At 41.3% G+C, this 19,439-nt stretch overlaps 1 protein-coding gene across 1 annotated transcript; it reads right to left on the bottom strand.

The window, feature by feature from the left end:
- Window positions 1-1,694: 1,694 nt before the first annotated feature.
- On the bottom strand, window positions 1,695-10,074 carry FAM110C (family with sequence similarity 110 member C). The gene is made up of 2 exons (XM_067544895.1): window positions 8,731-10,074; window positions 1,695-2,321 (listed from the first exon to the last, which is right to left on the bottom strand). The coding sequence occupies exon 1, from the start codon at window positions 9,869-9,871 to the stop codon at window positions 8,774-8,776; it is 1,098 nt and encodes a 365-aa protein (XP_067400996.1). The 5' UTR covers window positions 9,872-10,074; the 3' UTR covers window positions 1,695-2,321; window positions 8,731-8,773.
- Between the last annotated feature and the right edge of the window lie 9,365 nt (window positions 10,075-19,439).

The raw sequence follows: 19,439 nt of genomic DNA, 5'->3' as shown, positions 1-19,439 counted from the left end.
ATCTTTCTTAAACATGAGGGACCAGAACTGCGCACAGTATTCTAGATGAGGTCTGATCAACGCATTGTATAATGGTACTAACACTTCCTTATCTCTACTGGAAATACCTCACCTGATGCATCCTAGGACCGCATTAGCTTTTTTCCTGGCCACGTCACATTGACGGCTCATCAGTCATCTGATTGTGATCAGCCAATACGCCCAGGTCCTTTTCTTCCTCTGTCACTTACAACTGATGTATCCCCAGCTTATAGCAAAAGTTCTTGTTATTAGTCCCTAAATGCATGATCTTGCACTTTCCACTATTAAATTTCATCCTATTTCTATTACTCCAGTTTACAAGGTAATTCAATAAAGTTAGCCTGATTCATAAATCTGTTGTGAACTTACAGTAAACTAAAAACAATTAAATAGCACTTCAAGTACAGTTTTTTGGCTCACAATATTTAAATAAATTAAAAAAGGAAATACTTGATTCTTGTGGTTATGGTGAATATTCTATAAAAATGCCATCGCTCAGTCCTTCTCCCTCTCTCATAGTTATTTTACAAGACTAAGTCTTTTACTAAGATGTAAAAGTGCTGATCAGGTGCTCATACCATCTTCTCCCTTATTCTTTTGTATGGTTAACTTTGTAGGGTGGGACTATGGCAGGTAATCGTTGAAAGGGGCTGATTGGCCGCTTACCACGTATAACCCTACTGGAATGTTGAGAACGAAATCTCATTTTTCTGTACTTGTTACAGCACAGGTCTGACAGCTAGGTAAAGTCCAGTGCTGTAAACAGAAGACTATATCCATGGTAACCAGTAGTTCAACTTTTAACCTTTCAGCACACCAAAATATAGGGCCAGATTCTGATCTCTTTTTTAACAGTGCAGTTATTCCAGATTGACACTGCTATCACTAAAATCAGAATCTCTTCCCTACTTCATTTTCTCCCCTTCTTTGTGATTTATGGTATCAGGAATAAATAACTCAGGGAAAGGCATTTTCTGGTAACTAATGATTGACTGGGCTAAGGAACTGAGGCATAGCCAAGGGCCATACATTCCCATCTACATCCACAATCAAACTGAGTGACACAAACTACTTTAAAGTGTTTACATGCAGTTTTAAAAAAGTTGGTTTGGCCAGTGCAGGGTACGTGTAGCTATTTTAACCATTATGTCCAGCATGGTGCTGTCTATACTACAAGTCTAATCATCTCAGTACGTTTGTCTGCTATGTTCTGGTTGTGTCCTAACATGCCTTCTTATTTACAATGCAGATGGGACAATGCTATTCTAGATCTATGCTAACCAGCTGTAACATTATTTAGGCTATGACACAATTCCCTAACCGGATTCAATAAACCTGCTGCCCATCCTCGGTACAAAAATAAATGTGTTACATTACAGACAACCATGTGCTGGAAGGGTCTGAGGTGTATAAAAGGATTCCCAAGGGCCTAGCTAGACTACACATTTTACCATGCTGGAATCATCAACTCATAGAAGATTAGGATTGGAAGGTATCTCAGGAGGTCACTGAACACTGGAGCACTGTTATAGCAAAGAAGAGTCCTGTCTAATATGAAACGTGGATTGAGTTTCCTTGTGTTACAGCCATGTTTTGAAACTATGCCCAACGTGATCTGTGAAACATGATTTTATCCATCCATCTCCATTTGCACACCAGACTTGTCTAGCTGGAGAACATAGTCTCTAATTTGCCTTAAACCTCAGTCTAAACAAGGCCTAAGAAGGAAGCTGGTAGACATGTGGTTTTAAATACTGTTTATAAAACTGTCATGCTGGTCCACTGTCACCAGCCAGGCATAGTGTGCTTAAATCATGTCAGTGTGAGCCAGGTTTAAAGTCCTGTTAACACACTCTCTTTGCAAGTGTAGGTGGAGCTTCCCTGCCAAGAAATGCTGACCCAAAGGTCATTGCCACTTAGTTTCCACTTTCTCCTCCCATGGTCTTGTTGATAGATTCACCATCAGTCAGAGCCAGACGTGCTACATAACCTTCCCTCACATTTAGGATGACGTCATGGTGACCTGTTTCTGGACATTACCAGGTAGTTTAGCACCTAAACTTGACTCCGCTCTTCCAGAAGCTTTCATTACGCTCCATCTCAGTTTGTAACTTCCTTTTGTGCTTCTGTGCACCCATGTGCTTGTGACAAAGAGTGAGCCTGCAGAGGGGTGGGGAGGGCAACAGGAAGTTGACAAACTTGAGCAGAGTTGTCATAAGCAAGATGATAGAAGAGTTTGCTGTGGGTCTATCTGTCTGTGTCCTGTTTAGTCAGCCTCCATCTCAGGGAATGTTTTCATTCTAAGGAAAGAAAAAAAGTGCTATTTAAAACACTTAATGCATCATACTGGCACAGGGAAAGCTTTAAAACTTCACTGCATCTGCTTACAATACTATCAACATAATCATTTCCTTTCCCAAGAAATCCACCCTAATACTAAGCATTTGGTTTTTTTTTTTAAATCCTTTTGAAGTTCAGGACCGATATGAACTGCATAATGTGGATTACAGTAAGAAAGGAGGATGTTCAATTAACCCCTTTCTTAAAGCCATATCTAGAATTAAAGCAATGAGGAGCAAAACTCCTGGAAAGCCAATAGAGAGCTCTGCTTCTCCTAAAGCCATTGGTGAATTCGACCTTTAAGACTTAACTTTATGATGCTGCTTAACCAGGCAAAATCTAGTCAATTACCTTTGGGGTTTTTTTGAGGTTAACTATAGATAACATGGCTCCTTAATTATCATCCTGCTAAAACAAATGTGTTAGTTCACTTAATGTCTGAAGTAGCTGTTTTATTTATGCAGTGTTTTATCAGTCATAACAGAATTCATGAAAAATTAAGCTAAGAACATAAAATATTAATGGGAGAGTCTGCCCCATAAAAAACCTGTCATTTGAAAAAGCTGCTCTACTTTAAATGAATATTAGAATCTAGGAAACATGCAAAGAGGGTTTTGTTGGCTTTTGTCATTTTTAAAGCACAGTACAACAATTTCAACATGCCAGGCCGCGCCAGGTTTTTGAAGGATTATGGCCAAAAGTTCTAAACAGCAGGCTGTCGAAAGGCAAAGAAAGCACATAGTTTCCATGCAGTGGGCTTGCTGGGTCTATTCCATTAGCCTCCGTGTGCCCACAGCTGCTAAATGCTGAGCACTTAGTCTAGACAAAGGTAAAGGGAAGCTGAAGGGTTAGCTTCTATTTTCAGATTGTCTGTCTTATCTCCCTCTGTGGGTGAGATCCTCCCCACTCAGGATCCCAGAGCTCAAGTTGCAGTCCAAGCACAATCATCTACACTGCAATTTTACAGCCCAACATGAGCCCCCATGAGCCCAAGTCAGTTGATTGCAATGTAGAAATGCCCTGTGAGCACTGCATTATTTGTAACAAACATGATGGCTTGTGGTCAGGACAACTGTAGCACTGAAAAGAAGCTAGCATCTGGGTTTGTGGGAAACACAAGTCTCAGAACCAGAGAGTCATCACCACCCATTGTCCAGTGATAACTACTGTCAGCTTTAATTCAGCCTTATTTATTATTAAATATTTATCTTATGGTAGTTCCAAAAGGCCCCCACCCCTTTCAGCTGGGCACTGTACATTGATATTTGTAGGTGAGTTTTCTAACAGTACTGGTCTTGTTAAAAGTAGAGGCCTAGAGTCAGCATAGGTGGGTTTTCCTTGATTTTTCATTAATTGTGGGCCAGATCCTGTACTTATGTAAATCAGCATAGCTCCATCACTGATATACACCGGCGGAGAATCTGTCCCTGTATTTTTAAAATTAGGTTTACAATATAAACCCTATGAAATAGAGTTTCCTAAACTGCAAAATCAGTGTGTACCACAATATATGCCTGTGATGGAAATCACAACTGAGTGTGCCACTCTGAATATCATTTCAAAGGAAACTCAGTGTGGCATCATTTTTGGGGGTAAGAAAAACAGCTGAGTGAAAGCCACATAGTCCCTAGGTTGTCAGAAGTGGAATGGCCGTATGAATTTAGTTTTTAAGCAATGGATACCTAAGATACCCAGTTCATGCAGGTCTTTCTGCTACTGTGATAAACCATAGGTTGTAAATAGCACCAGTTTTAACTGTCCATTTATTTAACACATTCATTAGGTAATTAAATACAATTAAATGAGATGCGACTGAGCAGATGTCAGACTCAGCTGTTAAAATTTCCACCCCTATCTAAAAATAAGCATATTATATGACCTGAGTTGCACACCACTAACACACTCTGCTATTCAGGTAATTTGTTACCAAGTCTAGGTTTGTATTATAGTTTTCTACATATTATTTTCAAGAGCGTTAAGAGTACTCGTGTCCCAGCTACACTCATTCCCGTGGGAATTAGTTTTGCCTTTGTAAAATTCAAGGGCTCAGCAATGTTAGCAATGAATGTCTCTGTTTGCTTTGTGGATCACATCCAATATTTGCAGAAAGCCAAGATGCATTGCTTCACTTCAGGAAGTTCCCTGCATTTCTTCACAAGGCCTAGGCTTAAGGCTTAGCAGGTGAGTAGTTAATTTGTCTCTTTGCTGGCTCATCTTCTGACTAACCAATTATGTAAACCTGTTGTAAGTTGTAAGTGGAGGTTTTGTGGTTCAAATCAGTACAGATCATCCTGCTAAGGGTTTCTTTTGTAGAGAATCCTTGGTACCAAAAAAGAGAGGCCAGTTCTTAAATATTAATGAAAGTATTAAGGGTTTATATGTATCCTTAAGGACCAGAGAATCAGTCTAATTTCAGGTCAGTCATGGAAGGGCTTGACACTGCAGATGACATTTGCAACCACAAATATGGTACCCAAATATTTCAATGTCTCTGAAATGCTAGTTAAAAGAGAAAGCAATACCAATAAGCATTTAAAATATGTCTTCCATCCACTCTAAAAATATGATTACAATCTCACAACCCACTGGTGAGGTAGGGAGGTATTGTTTCTCAGGGTCATAAGCCAGGCCCAGAGAAGTTAAATCACTTGCCAAAGATCAGACAACAGGTCAATGAAAGAGCCAATGACAGAAGTCCTATCTCCTAGATTCCTGTCCTGTCCTAATACATGGATCTGTTTTGAAAACACATGAAAAGACATGTAAAACTATGTAAAACAGTAAAATTGTGACACAAACTAAAAGAAAAAGCAGATAAGGAATTTTAAATGTGTTTGACTCCATGTCCTCAAAAAAAACCCAGTCTCCTGTGCCTACACAGATAAGAAATAGTTTATAAAACCACCTGTACTACATAGGCACAATGGGGTGTCAGCCATTACTTTGCATTCCTTTGTCTTTGCTGTTAATGACATTACTTAAACGTTTCTAAAGTATGCTTCTTTTATATTCCCTCTTTCCCAGTATCAAAACATTAAGGAAACAAAGTTTAAAAGTAAATCTCCCATCTTAAAAGGAGAAAAATTGTGGGCTACAATTTTTAAAGACAAAAAGCATGAAAACATTTGCACACATTTATGGGCCTATATTTATGTGTTGTTACCTTAGCTGTGTATGCAAATTGGGTCATTGTAGGTGCAAATGTGTATTTAGGTAGCTACTTGCCCAATTCTCCTTTCAGACAAACCGGTCCTATTGTCCATTAACTTAACAAAATTAGCACTGATCTACACTGGTGAAAATGAGCAAAGAATCAGGCCATAAAAGTCTACTTGGCACGCAAATATCCAATCTACACAAGCAATTGAGATAATTATGTAAACAAATGTAGGCAGAGAAATGCACTCACATGTTTGGGCAAGGTCCTTTAAAGATCTGGTCTTGAAAAATATTTGCGTGCCATTGTAAAGGCAGAATACTATTTTTTTTTTAAAATCCATCTTAAATCTGCCGTGCTTAATTTTAGTATCCAGAATTGTCATTTACATGAAAAATACTGTGTCTTTGAAAAACCTCTCAAAGCAGAACCTCCCTGCTTCTGCCTGTCCTTTGTAGACCCCTCTAACATGCAACAGAAGTATAATTTATTTGAAGTCCCGCTCCATGGATTAGTAACATGACAAATATTAAGGGTCCAGTCAAGAACAAAGTGTCTTTGGCTGCAAAAGCATCAAAGGCCTCAGATGCTGGGCTGTGTGGTGGGTCCGTCAAAGGGCAGAGAGAGGAAAAAGCTAAAACTTGGCACTGCAGCCCAGAACTGCAGAGCTTCTGTCAGGGTGAAGAGCTCATGTGAATGAACTTCTTGCTTTCCATGCATTACAGCACCCTTTGCCAGACATCTTTTTATGATGTTTGCCTAGTTGGATTGTAGGCTTTTTGGGGTAGTGACCATCTGTCTCCTGTGTCATCTGCAACACTGAACACGGTGTTAGCATTTAACAATTACATAAGGAAAGGCCCAACAGCCTTCTCCTGTTTGACAAGGTCCGTATGGCCCAGGGGAATTACTACAGTTCTAGTATGAGAGCAATCTCACAGTTGGCCCCAAGAGCAGTGGCAAAGAGATCCTGGAGTCAGAAGTCTTTTGTTCCCCTTTGTAAAAACCCAATTGCTTTTGTTACCAGGCTCCTGCACCCCGTAGCGGAAGATGAGCCAAAGCTCCCACCCTCATATTCTGTAAGGCTCCTGCCCACAGTTGTAGAAAATGTTATGAGCCCCCACGTCCACCATCTATTTTGTGTGACTCCCTTTCCCATCACCTCTGGAGGGCGACTGAGGGGAACTCTTCAGCTCAGTGAAGCCCTCTCTTCTCTCCGACTGAGTTGAGGAAGGAGCTGTCACCCCATGAAGTATCTGCGGGTTGACAGCTTCATACATGACAATTATCCCTATTTTGGAGGCACACTCTAGAAGTGGTCAAAAATATTTTGTGGGAATGATTTTGACAAAAATCTAAATATTTGAGTTTTCAATATTTCAATGAGAAAACTAATTCTATGAAAAATGTAAATGGAAATGATTTTTTTTTCTTAAAAACGTTAACAGAAATCGGAATACTTTACTTTACCACCTCTAATAAAGGCCTCCCCCCCCTTTTTTTTTAAAGAGAATATGTATCAGGATACCAACTTGTGCCTTCTAGAAAGCTCTCTGAGCCTAATATATTTCAATGCTGTTAAAAGGTAGGTGCCTTGTTAGGAATTGTCAGAAGTTAGTAGGTACTGTATGCTGTATCTTTAAGACTCTTTATTGCCCTACACTGTCAGACAACCAAACTAGAATCCACCACCGTGTTAGCATGTCGGGAGATGCAGTGAGTACACTTAATGCATATTCCAACATCTTCATAACCCTAGGCAATTGGATAGGATGGAGTCACAGGGCCTTACTCACTTCCTACTTACATTAGTGTAATTTTGGATTAATTCTTTTGAAGTCAATGGATTTCTACCACTGTAAAATTGGTGCAGCAGAAGAAATCAGGGTAACAGTTCTTGATCCGCTAGAAAATTGGCTCAGGTATTATACATCCATGCTTTTTTGGATAAGGCATGGACTCATTTCAAACAACTGTGCCAAGGCCAGATTAGTTTCCTCTTAGTATGCATATTATGAATACGATAAATTCACAAAGGGTACATTTAGCCCATCGTGTCAAGGCTTAGTTAGAACAATTTTTAAATAATACTGTGTAAGAGGTCCAAGGCCTAAGGGATGTATATGCTTGGGTCAGTACAATTTTCATATAATGGATACTTTGGGCAACTTGCATGTAATGGATCACTGCTAACTAAAGTTCCTAGGAACATGGTTCTTGCCAAAAGACAAGACTCACCCCAGGCATAGGTGCAGCTCTTATTAAAATCAATAGGAGGTGAGCCCACTTACACCAGAGCTGTATTTGGCCCATTTCTCTATGTGAAGTAATTGCTTCCCAAGCCTCTCACATTTTTATTCAATTGTTTTAGTTTTTAAATATCTGAGCAGCCCCACTCACCAAACCAACCACAACACTGACTTCCAGAATCAGCTGTTTGAATTGCAGCAGCAAAACCATGTGGGCAAAGCTACCAAACTTTTCCAACTTCAGAAGAGCCAAACTGATTACAATCAAAGAAAGCAGACAGAGCAATCCCACTTCCCAGCAGAGATTGTGAAATGCCAGGCATCAGCTGGCACAAACTCTTATTGCCGAGGCAGAGAGCTCTGCGAGAATGGGATCTCTAGTAGAAACGTGGATACAACCTTATTTTACTGGTGTCTGCATGTACCTAAGTGCAGGCAAACGTGGGTGGGAAAGAGAGAGAGAGAGAGAGAGAGAGATAGGAGGGAGGGAGAAATTGTACTAGTACAGAGTAAATACAAACTGCTTCTAAACACCAAGGGTTTCAATTCAATTTGTTTGATCTTACCTGCTATAATTAAGGGCTGAATAATTTTTCTGGGGTTTAACATAGAAGAAATTAGTGAAAACAAGTCATTTACAAAGCAGGAGACGGCAAAGGGCAGACATTCCTTGTTAACACTGACTGTTTACTTTCTCCCTTGCAAATTACAGTAGGTTGCTTTCTCTCTCGCTCTCTCACTCTCTCTTTTTTGTAATGCCCCAGACTCCTGTTTTACAAGAACTCCATTCCCCCAAACTAGTCTCCTAGGTGCTACTGTAACACAAATAATAACTAATAACAATGTAATGTGCAGAATGCAGCTTGTTCCTGCCATTCATAGAAGAGACATAAACTTGGATATATCTACAGTGCTTTAATACAAAGATAAATATAAATGCACACGGCTGGGCTTTGCACACACCTTGAGTTTACCAGGCTGTAATGCATGCTGAAAGGAGAAGCCTTCATGCAAGCTCTCGTAGAACCTTGCTAGCCTCCTTGGCTCTCTTACAAGTGTACAGCCATTTGATTATCCGAGCGTTGCGTTCAATCACAGAAGTGGTGCTGGGGACCTGCTCAGTCACTTCTTCCTCCAACAGTCCATCATCTCCACTGTGCCTCGTGAAGTCGCTTTCGGAAGTTGCCACGCTGATGCTGCGGATCCTGAAGGAGGAGTTGTCAGCAGTCGTTGAGAAGTTCTCTCTGCCCAGATCCTCGATGACCTCGGGCTCGAGGCCGCAGTACTTAAAGAAAGTGTCAAACTCAGAGAAAGACTTGGAATACCGAGAGCTGATATCAGACTGGGAGCGATGCAGCCCTTTCCTCCTCGTGTCCTTGACCTCCTCAGGGGCAACCGTCAATTGTGAGGAGTCCTCACACTCACTTCCAGGAAGAGCTGGTGCTTCTGTGTTTGCAGGGGCAGCGTGCTCAGCTACACGGCTGTTCGGCCCATTTGGTGCATGTTTGGTCGATTCTCTCTCTTCACTTTCTGGTGTGATGCCCTCCCCAATTACTTTGGGCATCTCAGGAGAAGTCAACAGCTTTTCCTTCATGGACCCCTGGAACAGCCGCCTCACCAGGCCCCCTCGTGACCGCTCACTGCTTTGACCTTTCACAAGCTCACATTTCTGGCGGTAGATCACTAAGGAGTCTGGCCGTACCTGCCTCTTGGAGCTGCTGCGCCTCGCTATGGGTGGATCATGTTCCAGGGGAGCATTGCAGGAATACATTGCTTTAGTCAGCTCCAAGTTTTTTGTGCCTTTCCCTCCAACGAAGTCCCTGTTGATTTTTTTGCTTTCCACTGAATAGCTCTCACTGCTGCTCTCTGAGGCTGAGCTGAGCACAATGACGGGGTCCTGCGTAGTGCTGATTACATGCTGACTTTTTACATACTTGGCCTTATCAGCTGCCAGTCTTTCCACAGCACTTTTCCTGCCTGGGGTGCCTGCCTCCATCTGTCTGCGAAGGTACTCTGGCCCCTTGTTGAGAAGTCGCACTCTCAAAGAGGGATGGAAGTCCGAGAAGGCATGCATTCTCACGGCGTGAGAGATTTCAGTTGGCATATCAGTTTCAGGTACACGGATTCCACTTGTTTAGTTCTGAAAAAAATAAATAAATAGAAGCCACTCTATGGACTTTGCAGCTTGCACTCTTCCTGCATAAGTGCCCAGTGAGCCTTTCAGAATTCCAAAGTCTGCTGCTGGTTTGTTTATTTACCTATGGGAGATTAAAACTCCTCAGCCTCAGTGAAGCCCCACTGTCTGTGTCTGCTGCAAACACTCTCTGACTACACACCTCCACACAGCTGCTTCCTTGCACATTCACCTTACAGCTAAGCCAGCCCCTGCAATCCAAACATAGCCAATCATGTCTGAGTGCAGAAGGCCCTGCTGATATCACCAGTGAGCTGGTTCACTGACGTTAGAGGAGTGGCTCAGACCATCAACCCTCCACTGCCTCCAGCAAGGACAAGCTCTAATTAAAGTATTTGTTTATTAGCATACGCTTTCAGTAGTCTCCTCCTACCAGAAGTTGACTGAGTCAAAACATTAAAGAAGTCTTGATAAGACTAATGTGGCTGCTACAGACAGTTAGATTTTATGGGAGCAAAACTTCAGAGATGTGTTTCTTCCAGGAAGGCATCTGTGGGCAGTATTGAGCCTGCACTGTACATACGCCTAACACTATAAGCTCTAAAACATTGTTATTCAAAACATTTTCCCTACCTAGCTAAGGCATTTTCTCCAGTGCCTGGGAAGATATAGGGCCTGATCCTGCAGAGCATAGAGTGTCCCTGGAAAGAGCTGAGGACCCGCAACTCCTACACCCAGCACCTCTGATGAGATATTTGGTGCCTTGCACGATCAAACCTTTAAACCTGGACTTTCTGGGTCCCATACGAAAGGGTTTTTTTTTTTAAGTAAAGAAAGCAATTCAGGTTTCAAAAATGCAGAGATGGAATTCAGCACTTTGCTGTTTGAGATTTAAATTGAAAAGCTTGTGAAAGTCACCCGCTAACCTCTGCAGGCACATCCAGGTAAATGCACCTGCTACACTACTGAATGTACCAGTAACTTCTTAACATTCCACTGATGTCAATACGATGCTTGTTCGTGGATGGCAACAGCATGGAGGAGAGTGCGTGGTGAAAGGGATTGAGATACTATGGAATTACATCAGCCCTAATCTGATTTTTCATCTTTTTTCTGACATTAAATGTAGGCCAGGTTTTCAAAGGAGCTGAACACTAAAGTGGGGCTAGAAATAGTGCACATGCAGTCATGTCCAGACACTAATAACAGCATTTTAGAGAAGTTGCTACCTAATTTGGAAGCATAAACCATTTGCACCCACGGATCTGCCTGGTGCCTACAAAAATTCTGTACACAAGTTTCTAACCATGTTCTTTCTCTGTATTATTTCATCGAGGGTTAGAGCACAGACATGTTTTTGTGAAGACTGACGCAGATTGAGCTATGCGCCTGACTCAGATCCTCATTTTTGCCATCACTTAGAAGTGTGGCGGATACGCCGTCCATTACAAAAAAGGGAGGAGGTATATGATTGCTCTCTGCCTCCAACCTTTAGAAATTGCAGCTTTGTCTTTAGGGGCAATCCTGTCCTTGCCTGTGTATTGTAGAGGGTCCCCAGGCACTGGTGCAAGTACAGTTTGCTATGCAAGGCATGTTTGTTCGGGGACAGAACATGGGCACAGTATGTGCAGTATGAAGTTGAGCTCTGTAAAGGCTTTTTGCATGCATTGAGCAAGCTGGGGCCACAGCTCTGTCCACTGCTACATGATTCCTCTGTCCTCCCCCAGAAAGGATAGGTTAACACCACGTAGGTAATTCTGCACCTGCTCCATGGACTGAAGGCTTTTTCTCCCTTCCCCTCAGCACTCACCCAAGCTACTCAGTGTGAACAATGGCCTGAGGATTTTCCTCTTAATGTATGTCTTCTCCACAGAGTTAGCCCAGATGATCAGCACCTGGGTTAGTCTATCCCATGTGTGAGCAGCCACACTACAAAGCCAGACCTGAGTTACTCTGTCCACAGTGGTGCTATGTTCCCCTGGGTTTGTCGCTTAGACTCCTAGGGTATGTCTACACTGCAATAAAACACTTGGTGGCTGGCCTTGTCAGTTGACTGAGCCTTGCAGGTCTTGGGCTGCAGCGCTATACAATTGCAATTGATGTTTCAGCTCCGGTTGGAGTCTGGCCTCTGAGACCCCACAGGGCTCTGGGGCCCAGGCTCCAGCCCCAGCCCAAGTGTCTACACTGCAATTTTATAGCCCCACAGCCTGAGTCCCACAGGCCCGAGTCAGCTGACATGGCCAGCCACCCGTGTTTTATTGCAGTGTGACACACCCCTAGGGTCATATCCCATGGCTCTTCGTGCTGCAGTAAGCTGAGCTGAGCCACTCTATGTTTCTTTCTCAGAGAATTGTGGGAGAACTTGTTTGTCATTCCAAGCACATGGAGGATATTGTGGGAAGGCATTGAAAGATTATCAGCACTGGAGTGGTTTAGCCTACATCTTCACTGCAAAGTGGTGGATTAACAGCCCAAGTGAAAGCCTGACTTTGTCTGTAGCCTATAGCCCCAGACGAGCCAGCTAGCTCAGGTTGAAAGCACCACTAAACTCTGGTGAGACTTCTTGCGTGTGGAAAGGGGTTGAGAGTAACATAAAGTAAGAGCCCAGGCTAACCATGCAGTGAAAACTTATCCTTAATGGCAAAAGTCCCAAATGTAGTAACATCAAGCAGACATGTTCTCCTCCCGACACAGTTATGCACTGGCTATCTTTCTAGAGGTGGCTACACATACAGGTCCTGACTCAGGAAAGCACTTAAACACAGGTTTAAGTCCATCTCTATTCAGCAAGGCATTTAAGCAGCTTAACTATAAGCACACACTGAAGTGCTTTTCTGAAAAGGGTGCTTTCCTGAACAGGGGCCATCATTTGTAAACATGCTTTGAAATTCTTTGCACCAAAGCCTTTGTAACTATGTAAGGCATATTTTTTGAAAAAGACATTCTTTTCTAGAAACATATAGATATAGCTAACTTCTATAATTGCTAGGCTAAAAAAATAATGCTCTTACAAATAAAAATCTAAACACCATTAATATCTGTGAAACTTCTGATTATTAAAGCTCTCAGATGTATCACTGTCCAGTTAAAATGATTATTCAGTCACACCGTGAAAGGTCAGGTTTATAGAGAAAGTTAATTTCTTCTCACGATATCCATTACATCCCAGATCCTCAAAAATATTTAAGTGCCTACCTCCCATTGATTTCAATTACCTTTGTATAATTTGAGAATAGATCTAAATCTGTAGAGACAATAAAAAAAATGTTAAAACATTTTTTAGACAAAGAGATGGTTGATATTTTCTGGGTTTTGATGAAAAAAACTGAAAACAAGAAACATTTTTCCTGAAAATGGAACATTTTTCAGTTAAATTTTTAACCAAAAAACATTTTTTTCAAAATCCAAAATCTTTCCATGTTTTGTCCTGGGAAATGCCTCATGAAAAACAGTTGTCATTTTTCAATCAGCTTTACGGATGTGTGTGATTCTGTTCCCAATAACACAGCTGTAAAGGCTGCTGACAAAAATGGCATTACAAGGGTGTAAAGCCAGTGTAAATGAAAGCTGAGTTACACCCATGGCTTGAAATTATTGTGACCAGTCAGATTATTCAAATTTTCATGGCCTTTATACAGTACATCAGACTTCATCAGTTACACTGTAATAGACTATGTTGAATATATTGGGATCAATCATGCCATTAAGGTACAAGCCCTGCACTGGAAATTAAAACTAGGAAATTAAAACTATTGAAGTAGAATGGCAAGTAAAAGAAAGACAGACAGCATGCAATGCTCAGTTCATTATTGAGTATGGACCCTTCCCTCCTCCTGATCTACAGCAATATGCTCTCTGTTTGTGCTGGTAGAAGACCAGAAGTGGAGCAGTAGTAATGAGAGTGGCATCAAGAGGTAAACATCCATATAAGTAAAAAACTCGGGGGAAAGAAAGGGACACTCCGCTCTCAGGGATCCTTAAACACAGGCAACACAGTCTCTCTCTCTCTCTTATAAGAAAAACATGAGAGATTATTGAGAGCCTGGGGATTATTTAAAGCCCCTTTACACTGCCAGAATGCTGTAAAATGGGTATACACTGCCTCAAATTGAGGCCTTCAGAGGAATGTCAGCCTCCTTCCCTTCTGCATGAAAGTCATGTGGGACATGGTACTCCACTCTGTCACAGCCTTACCCATCCCTAGAGTCAATATAATGGAAGACACATGTACGTCTTAACATAGTCTTTTAAGGAATTGGGCAAGAAATTGTATGATAAATATGTTGTGTGAAATCTTAGCTCCACTAGAGTGAGTTGGAGTTTTGCCATTGACTGCAATAGGGCTGGAATTTCACCCATTTGTATCTACTTCTCGGCTGACTCAGTAGTGAAATTGTAGTACAGTACCTATTAGCATTCTCCTTCTTACATGATTCCTGGCAGCCTGCCTTTCATCAGGACAGAGCTCTGTGCTAAAATCAAATCAACTTGCTCACAACATTTTTTTCTTTTTCCTTTTTTCTTTTTTTAAGTAAAACTACTTTTGGAAACCACATGTATTTGAATTTTCAAGGCTGAAGGAGAATTGTCAAAAATCATTTTGTCTGGTTATATAATTTACATCATGACAACTTATTTACATTATATGTAGATTTCAGAGACGTTGGTGTAATCTGCCTCTCATGAATCTTGCGCACAGTTCGGAAAGAGAAGAAAATCCCAAGAGAATGGAGAAAGTCCATACTGGTGCCAACATATGGACAAAAAGGTGACATACACAACTCTTTAAAGTACTGAAGAATTAAGCTGCTGTCCCACTGCATGAAGCTGTTAGATAGAATCATAGATAGTCACATTTGTTGAATAGCAGAACGCATTTTAGGAAAGGAGCAGTTTGATTTTAGGAAAGGACAAGGGACAATTGATGGTATATTTATCTCTACGCAGTTGGAGGAAAAGACACTGGAGGGAAATGTCAAGCACAGACGGACTTTCCTTGATTTGGAGAAAGCATATGACAAAGTACGTAGGCGACTGCTGATGCCTCTGCTGTGATTCTATGGGGTATCAGTGGATCTTATCCAAATGGTGATGGATTTGTATGATGTGTCATGACAAAAGTGCAGACACCGTCTGGAGTAAAGGAGGGTTTTGAGATTAAGGTTGGGCTCAACCAGGAATTACTATTACTATGTATAATTGTGGTGGATTTCATAAGTAAGGAAATCCAAGTTCGAAGGTGGTACAAAATTGACCTATGCAGACAATATTGTGCTAATTGCTGATATTGAGGAAGATTTGGCCCAGACAAATTGATGCCTGGAATAGGGAACTAACAAACTATGGTCTCAAAGTCAGGTGGGTGACTCATGCACATACCAATATGTCGCCTGTTGCTGTAGTACCTGAGCACCTCATAATCTTCAGTGCTTTTATCCTCACAACGTCCTTGTTATGTAGAGAAGTACCTATCCCAGTTCTACAAATGGTAAACTGAGGCAGAAATCCCACTTCAATTGGGTTAACTCTGCAGTGAAGATGTACCCTACTTGACTTTCCCAAGGTCACACAAGAGCAGCAAATTGATCCCAGATTTCCTGAAGCTAGCACCGTAACGACTGGATCATTTTTCCTTTCCTGTGCACCAGTGTAGGGGAGAAATGGATAACTGTACTGACTAAAAACTGCAGAGGGAATTCAGGCAGACAAAATACACTGCAATCTGGTTAGACACTTTTCACTAAAGCAGCTGTGCAGTCAAAGATAATTCCATTTTGTAGAGGATTCGATATTTCAAAATTTGGTTTCATTCTGATCTGGAAAGAAAACCAAACACTTCAAACTTTTCCACAAAGGGGAATGGAGCCCCAACTCTGCGGCAGTCCACCTAGCAGGTTATCTCACAATCATGGACCCTAAAAGCCCAATCTGCCCAAGAACTATGAGCCTGGAAGCCGGCACTCCCAGGGCTTCCAGGCTCCATGATGGGCTGAAGGGAAACCAGGAAGCCCTGGCTGAGTGGGAGGCTCAAGTCTTGGGAACCCTCTTTTCAGTAGCCTGCCAGGTGATTTGCTGAGGAGTCGAGAAACTGGGAGCTTAGGAGCTCGGGTTGCCAGGCTCTCTGCTCCACACCAGACAAGTTAAGCTAGAAGGCCTGGACATTCAGCCTCTCCAGCTATCTTCCAGTCAGGTTGCCAAGGAGCCAGGTAGGTGAGCTGGTAGGAAACCAGGTAGGTTGCCAACTGAGACCTGCCTGGCATGCAGCATTCAGCATTCAACTTTGTCAGAATCAAACTGTCTCCTTGAAACATTTTGATATCTGCATTCTCTGTTGGAAAAACATTCCATTGGAGAAATTCTGACCAGGTCTGCTTGTTATCACTTCTTTTTTGAAAAGCGCCAGGGAATTTTTAATGAAAACAAATAGTCAGTGATTACAACTTGGTAAAGACAGCACTTCCAACATTCCCCAGCACCAAAGTAGGGGAGTTAGTAATTAGTTCAATACTGAGTTAGACATAGGAGTACTTTTTACTGAGCAACCAAGGCTACTTATTCCTGCAGTACCAGGGGTTTTGGAGGTCTCTTATCCAAGCATTAGACCAGCCCAGCTTTGCTTAGTGTGTGAGATCTCACAGGCTCACCGCACTAGATGGTATTGGCACAGTAAGTGCCAGTCAATTAAGATCTGGAGATTGATCGCATATTCAGACTATTAGTCCTACCTTTTTTCCTTGTTTAAATAATGCCTGCAGCCAATAAATGGGAATGGGAGTCCTCATTTCTTTCCAGAGTTAGGGAGGCTGATGGTCATTTGCATGTATGATTTATGTCCAGAGCTTTGATCTTTATTTCACTCCCATTTTGATGTGACCAGAAATTTATATTTTAAACCAAAAAATTGGCCATGTCTGTTCTCCTAGAATCAGATTGCAGGGATTGAGGAGCTAAAACACCTGCTCCACCAACTGATCATATAGGACTGAATCTCCTGCTTTCCTGAGAGTGGCCTAGAAAAGGCCCCACAGATCTGTAAGAAGGAGGAAAGGAGCTGGGACAGCAGCAGGAGGTGACCTTTTCAGTGTCTCCTGAACTCCAATGATAACACCTACCATTAACTATGTCTGTTTAGATATTTTGTTTTGGTAGGGGAACCAGGCTGGCTGTGGGGGAGATGACACCACACACAACAAATAGCAGCCTGTCTTAGCACTTGATTCATAGGCAACCCAGTCGCTCTCCTTTGTTCCATTATATTATTTGACCAACAGTTACAAACAGAGGTGGTCAAAAAATGAGGATAATTTTTCCAGAAGAAATTTTGAATTTTTTTCTTTTAAATATCATGCAAAAGTTCTAAATTGCTTGGCCAGGTACAAATAACAAACAAATCTTGGTCAAATTGTGATTGGCTTATGAATAATTCATGAATGTAAAAGAAAGGCTAAATACAGTGAAATGAAAAGATGGTGAGTAATGAACAAGCTCACCCAGCTCCACCCAGCATGGACCCCATGCGAAAGCTGAGGGGAATATGGAGTTATATTCCATCAGCTCCATATCCAGGAGTTATTTTGCAATGAAGATGTTGGCAAATATCAAATACAGAGCACAATGCTTAATAAAGTTGAAATATATTAAGCCCTTTCACTCATGACTAAGATTTTCGGAGCTTCCTGTAGCGATAAGTTTGGATGAAATCACAAAACATTAATTAATTAACATTTGTAAAGATCTGTAGGGACTGACTAATGCTTAATTCAGACTTATTTTCAAGATGTTGCTATCATACATTAGGAATGTGTAACACCTCTTCCTATCTTTACAATGTTTTCATTTCATTGCTACCATAAAATTATTTCTTTGTCTAATCTATAAAGATTGAATTGAAACAAACCTTATGTTTTTCTTATAAATTAAGCTGGCTTGGCAAAATAGCTTACAGCCACTGTATTATCACTTTAAAATACCTTCTTTCTGGATATTTTTATCTACAGTTGTCACAAGTAACTTCTAGCATTACTAGAAGTGAAAGAGTTTTGAGAAAAAGGGGTGTATATTTTTTCAGATTATTTTGTGCCTCTAACAGCATTTTGTACAGTATTCTCTTATACAGTCAGCTTCCCTTGCTCTGTGTGTGTGTGGGGGGGAGGGGGAGGGGGGGTCATTGACACAGCAACAGCTGAGAGAAAATATATTCTTAAAATAAGAAAATATGATTGTTTAACCACAGAAATTGGAAGGGCGACTCAAAGATGGACATGAACTATAAATGGTCTGAAATAAATATCAGAAAAAGTGGGTGAGATAATATTTTTTGTTGCACTTACTTCTGTGGGTGAAAGAGCGAAGCTTTCGTGCTTACACAGAGTTCTTCCTCATGTCTGGAACTCTATTAAAGATACCTAGTGGAGCAGGCTATGATTTTATGTGAATAGTAACTCTGGGTCTAACTCAAAGCTCAGTGAAGTCCAGGCTTTAGCTCAGTTTGGGAATACACTTAAGATCCTGTTTACACTACAAAGTGGAGTATACTTTAACCATGTCAGGTCACAACCCTGTTAAACCTGGATCCCCTGACTTGGTTTTCTATGTAGTGTAAACAGACCCTGTTTAACAAAACTAGTTAAAGCCCTTCCCTTCCAACTTCTGAGTGGTTTAAAAATGGCCCCCAACATCCCTTCAGTTTTGCAGAGCAGGAGAAGAAATGACTTGAAAAGACCTGTTTTCTATTGCCTCTGGAAGGACAGTATATTTGTATTCCTCCATTATAAGAATTCATCTTGTAAATGATAACAGACTTCCCCTAATCAGATTGACTCTGAAGATTAAACACTGTTTTGGATAACAAGTGTAAAATGGCTCAGCTCTTCTACATCATTATATCAATTCCAAAGCAATACAAAACAAACTTAAAACTGAATATTCAAGCCTCCTTAGGTTTATGTTGCAACAGTTACACTAAACAAAAGCACAGCTGTAGGAAGATCTTATCCTACTGATGCTGCAGCAGCAACTTCTCTGGACAGGATCAAAAAGTTGTTCCATATTAGGGATTGTCAAGTTTCTCAGAGGCAGTGAGGTCCAGATTTCTTTTAAAGAAATCCCTATCCTGCAATCACTTATGCAGGAGGTATCTATTAAGACGTTTTGTGTTCATTCAACTTTATGACACTTGAGATGGGTGCAATTCAAACATCTGACAAAATAATAGGAGAGCAACCCTCCAAGTTAGTAAGGTAAATGTCTGCCTAGGATCCCACTATTGTGCTGCTCTGCTAGAAAGAATGACAAAAGACTAAAGTTCACAGAAAGTACAACTCCAACATGCTCTGAGCGGCCCATCTAATCCTTGGTTGAATGCTAAATTGTCAGAATTCATATGCAAATCCCATTGCCTGATTGTGAAAGAGGAGACAGTCAGTGGGATTGGCCTGTGAGCTTTAGGGATGTGAATAGCTCACTTCTGTTCCATTATTCAGTATCAAACCAGAGCTTTACCTATCTGCAAACAACCACCTACCTATTTCTCAGCATC

The sequence above is a fragment of the Emydura macquarii genome, unplaced genomic scaffold (genome assembly GCF_026122565.2).
Source record: "Emydura macquarii macquarii isolate MOO-44397 ecotype Brisbane River unplaced genomic scaffold, CSIRO-AGI_Emac_v2 contig_1027, whole genome shotgun sequence".
Lineage (NCBI taxonomy): Eukaryota > Metazoa > Chordata > Testudines > Chelidae > Emydura > Emydura macquarii.
The sequence above is the reverse complement of the archived record's forward strand: the minus strand, read 5'-3'. Positions and strand labels throughout refer to the sequence as shown.

Bases quoted from the DNA above. Each gene is read 5' to 3' on its own strand.
- FAM110C (XM_067544895.1), bottom strand. From the start codon at position 9,871: ATGCCAACTGAAATCTCTCACGCCGTGAGAATGCATGCCTTCTCGGAC.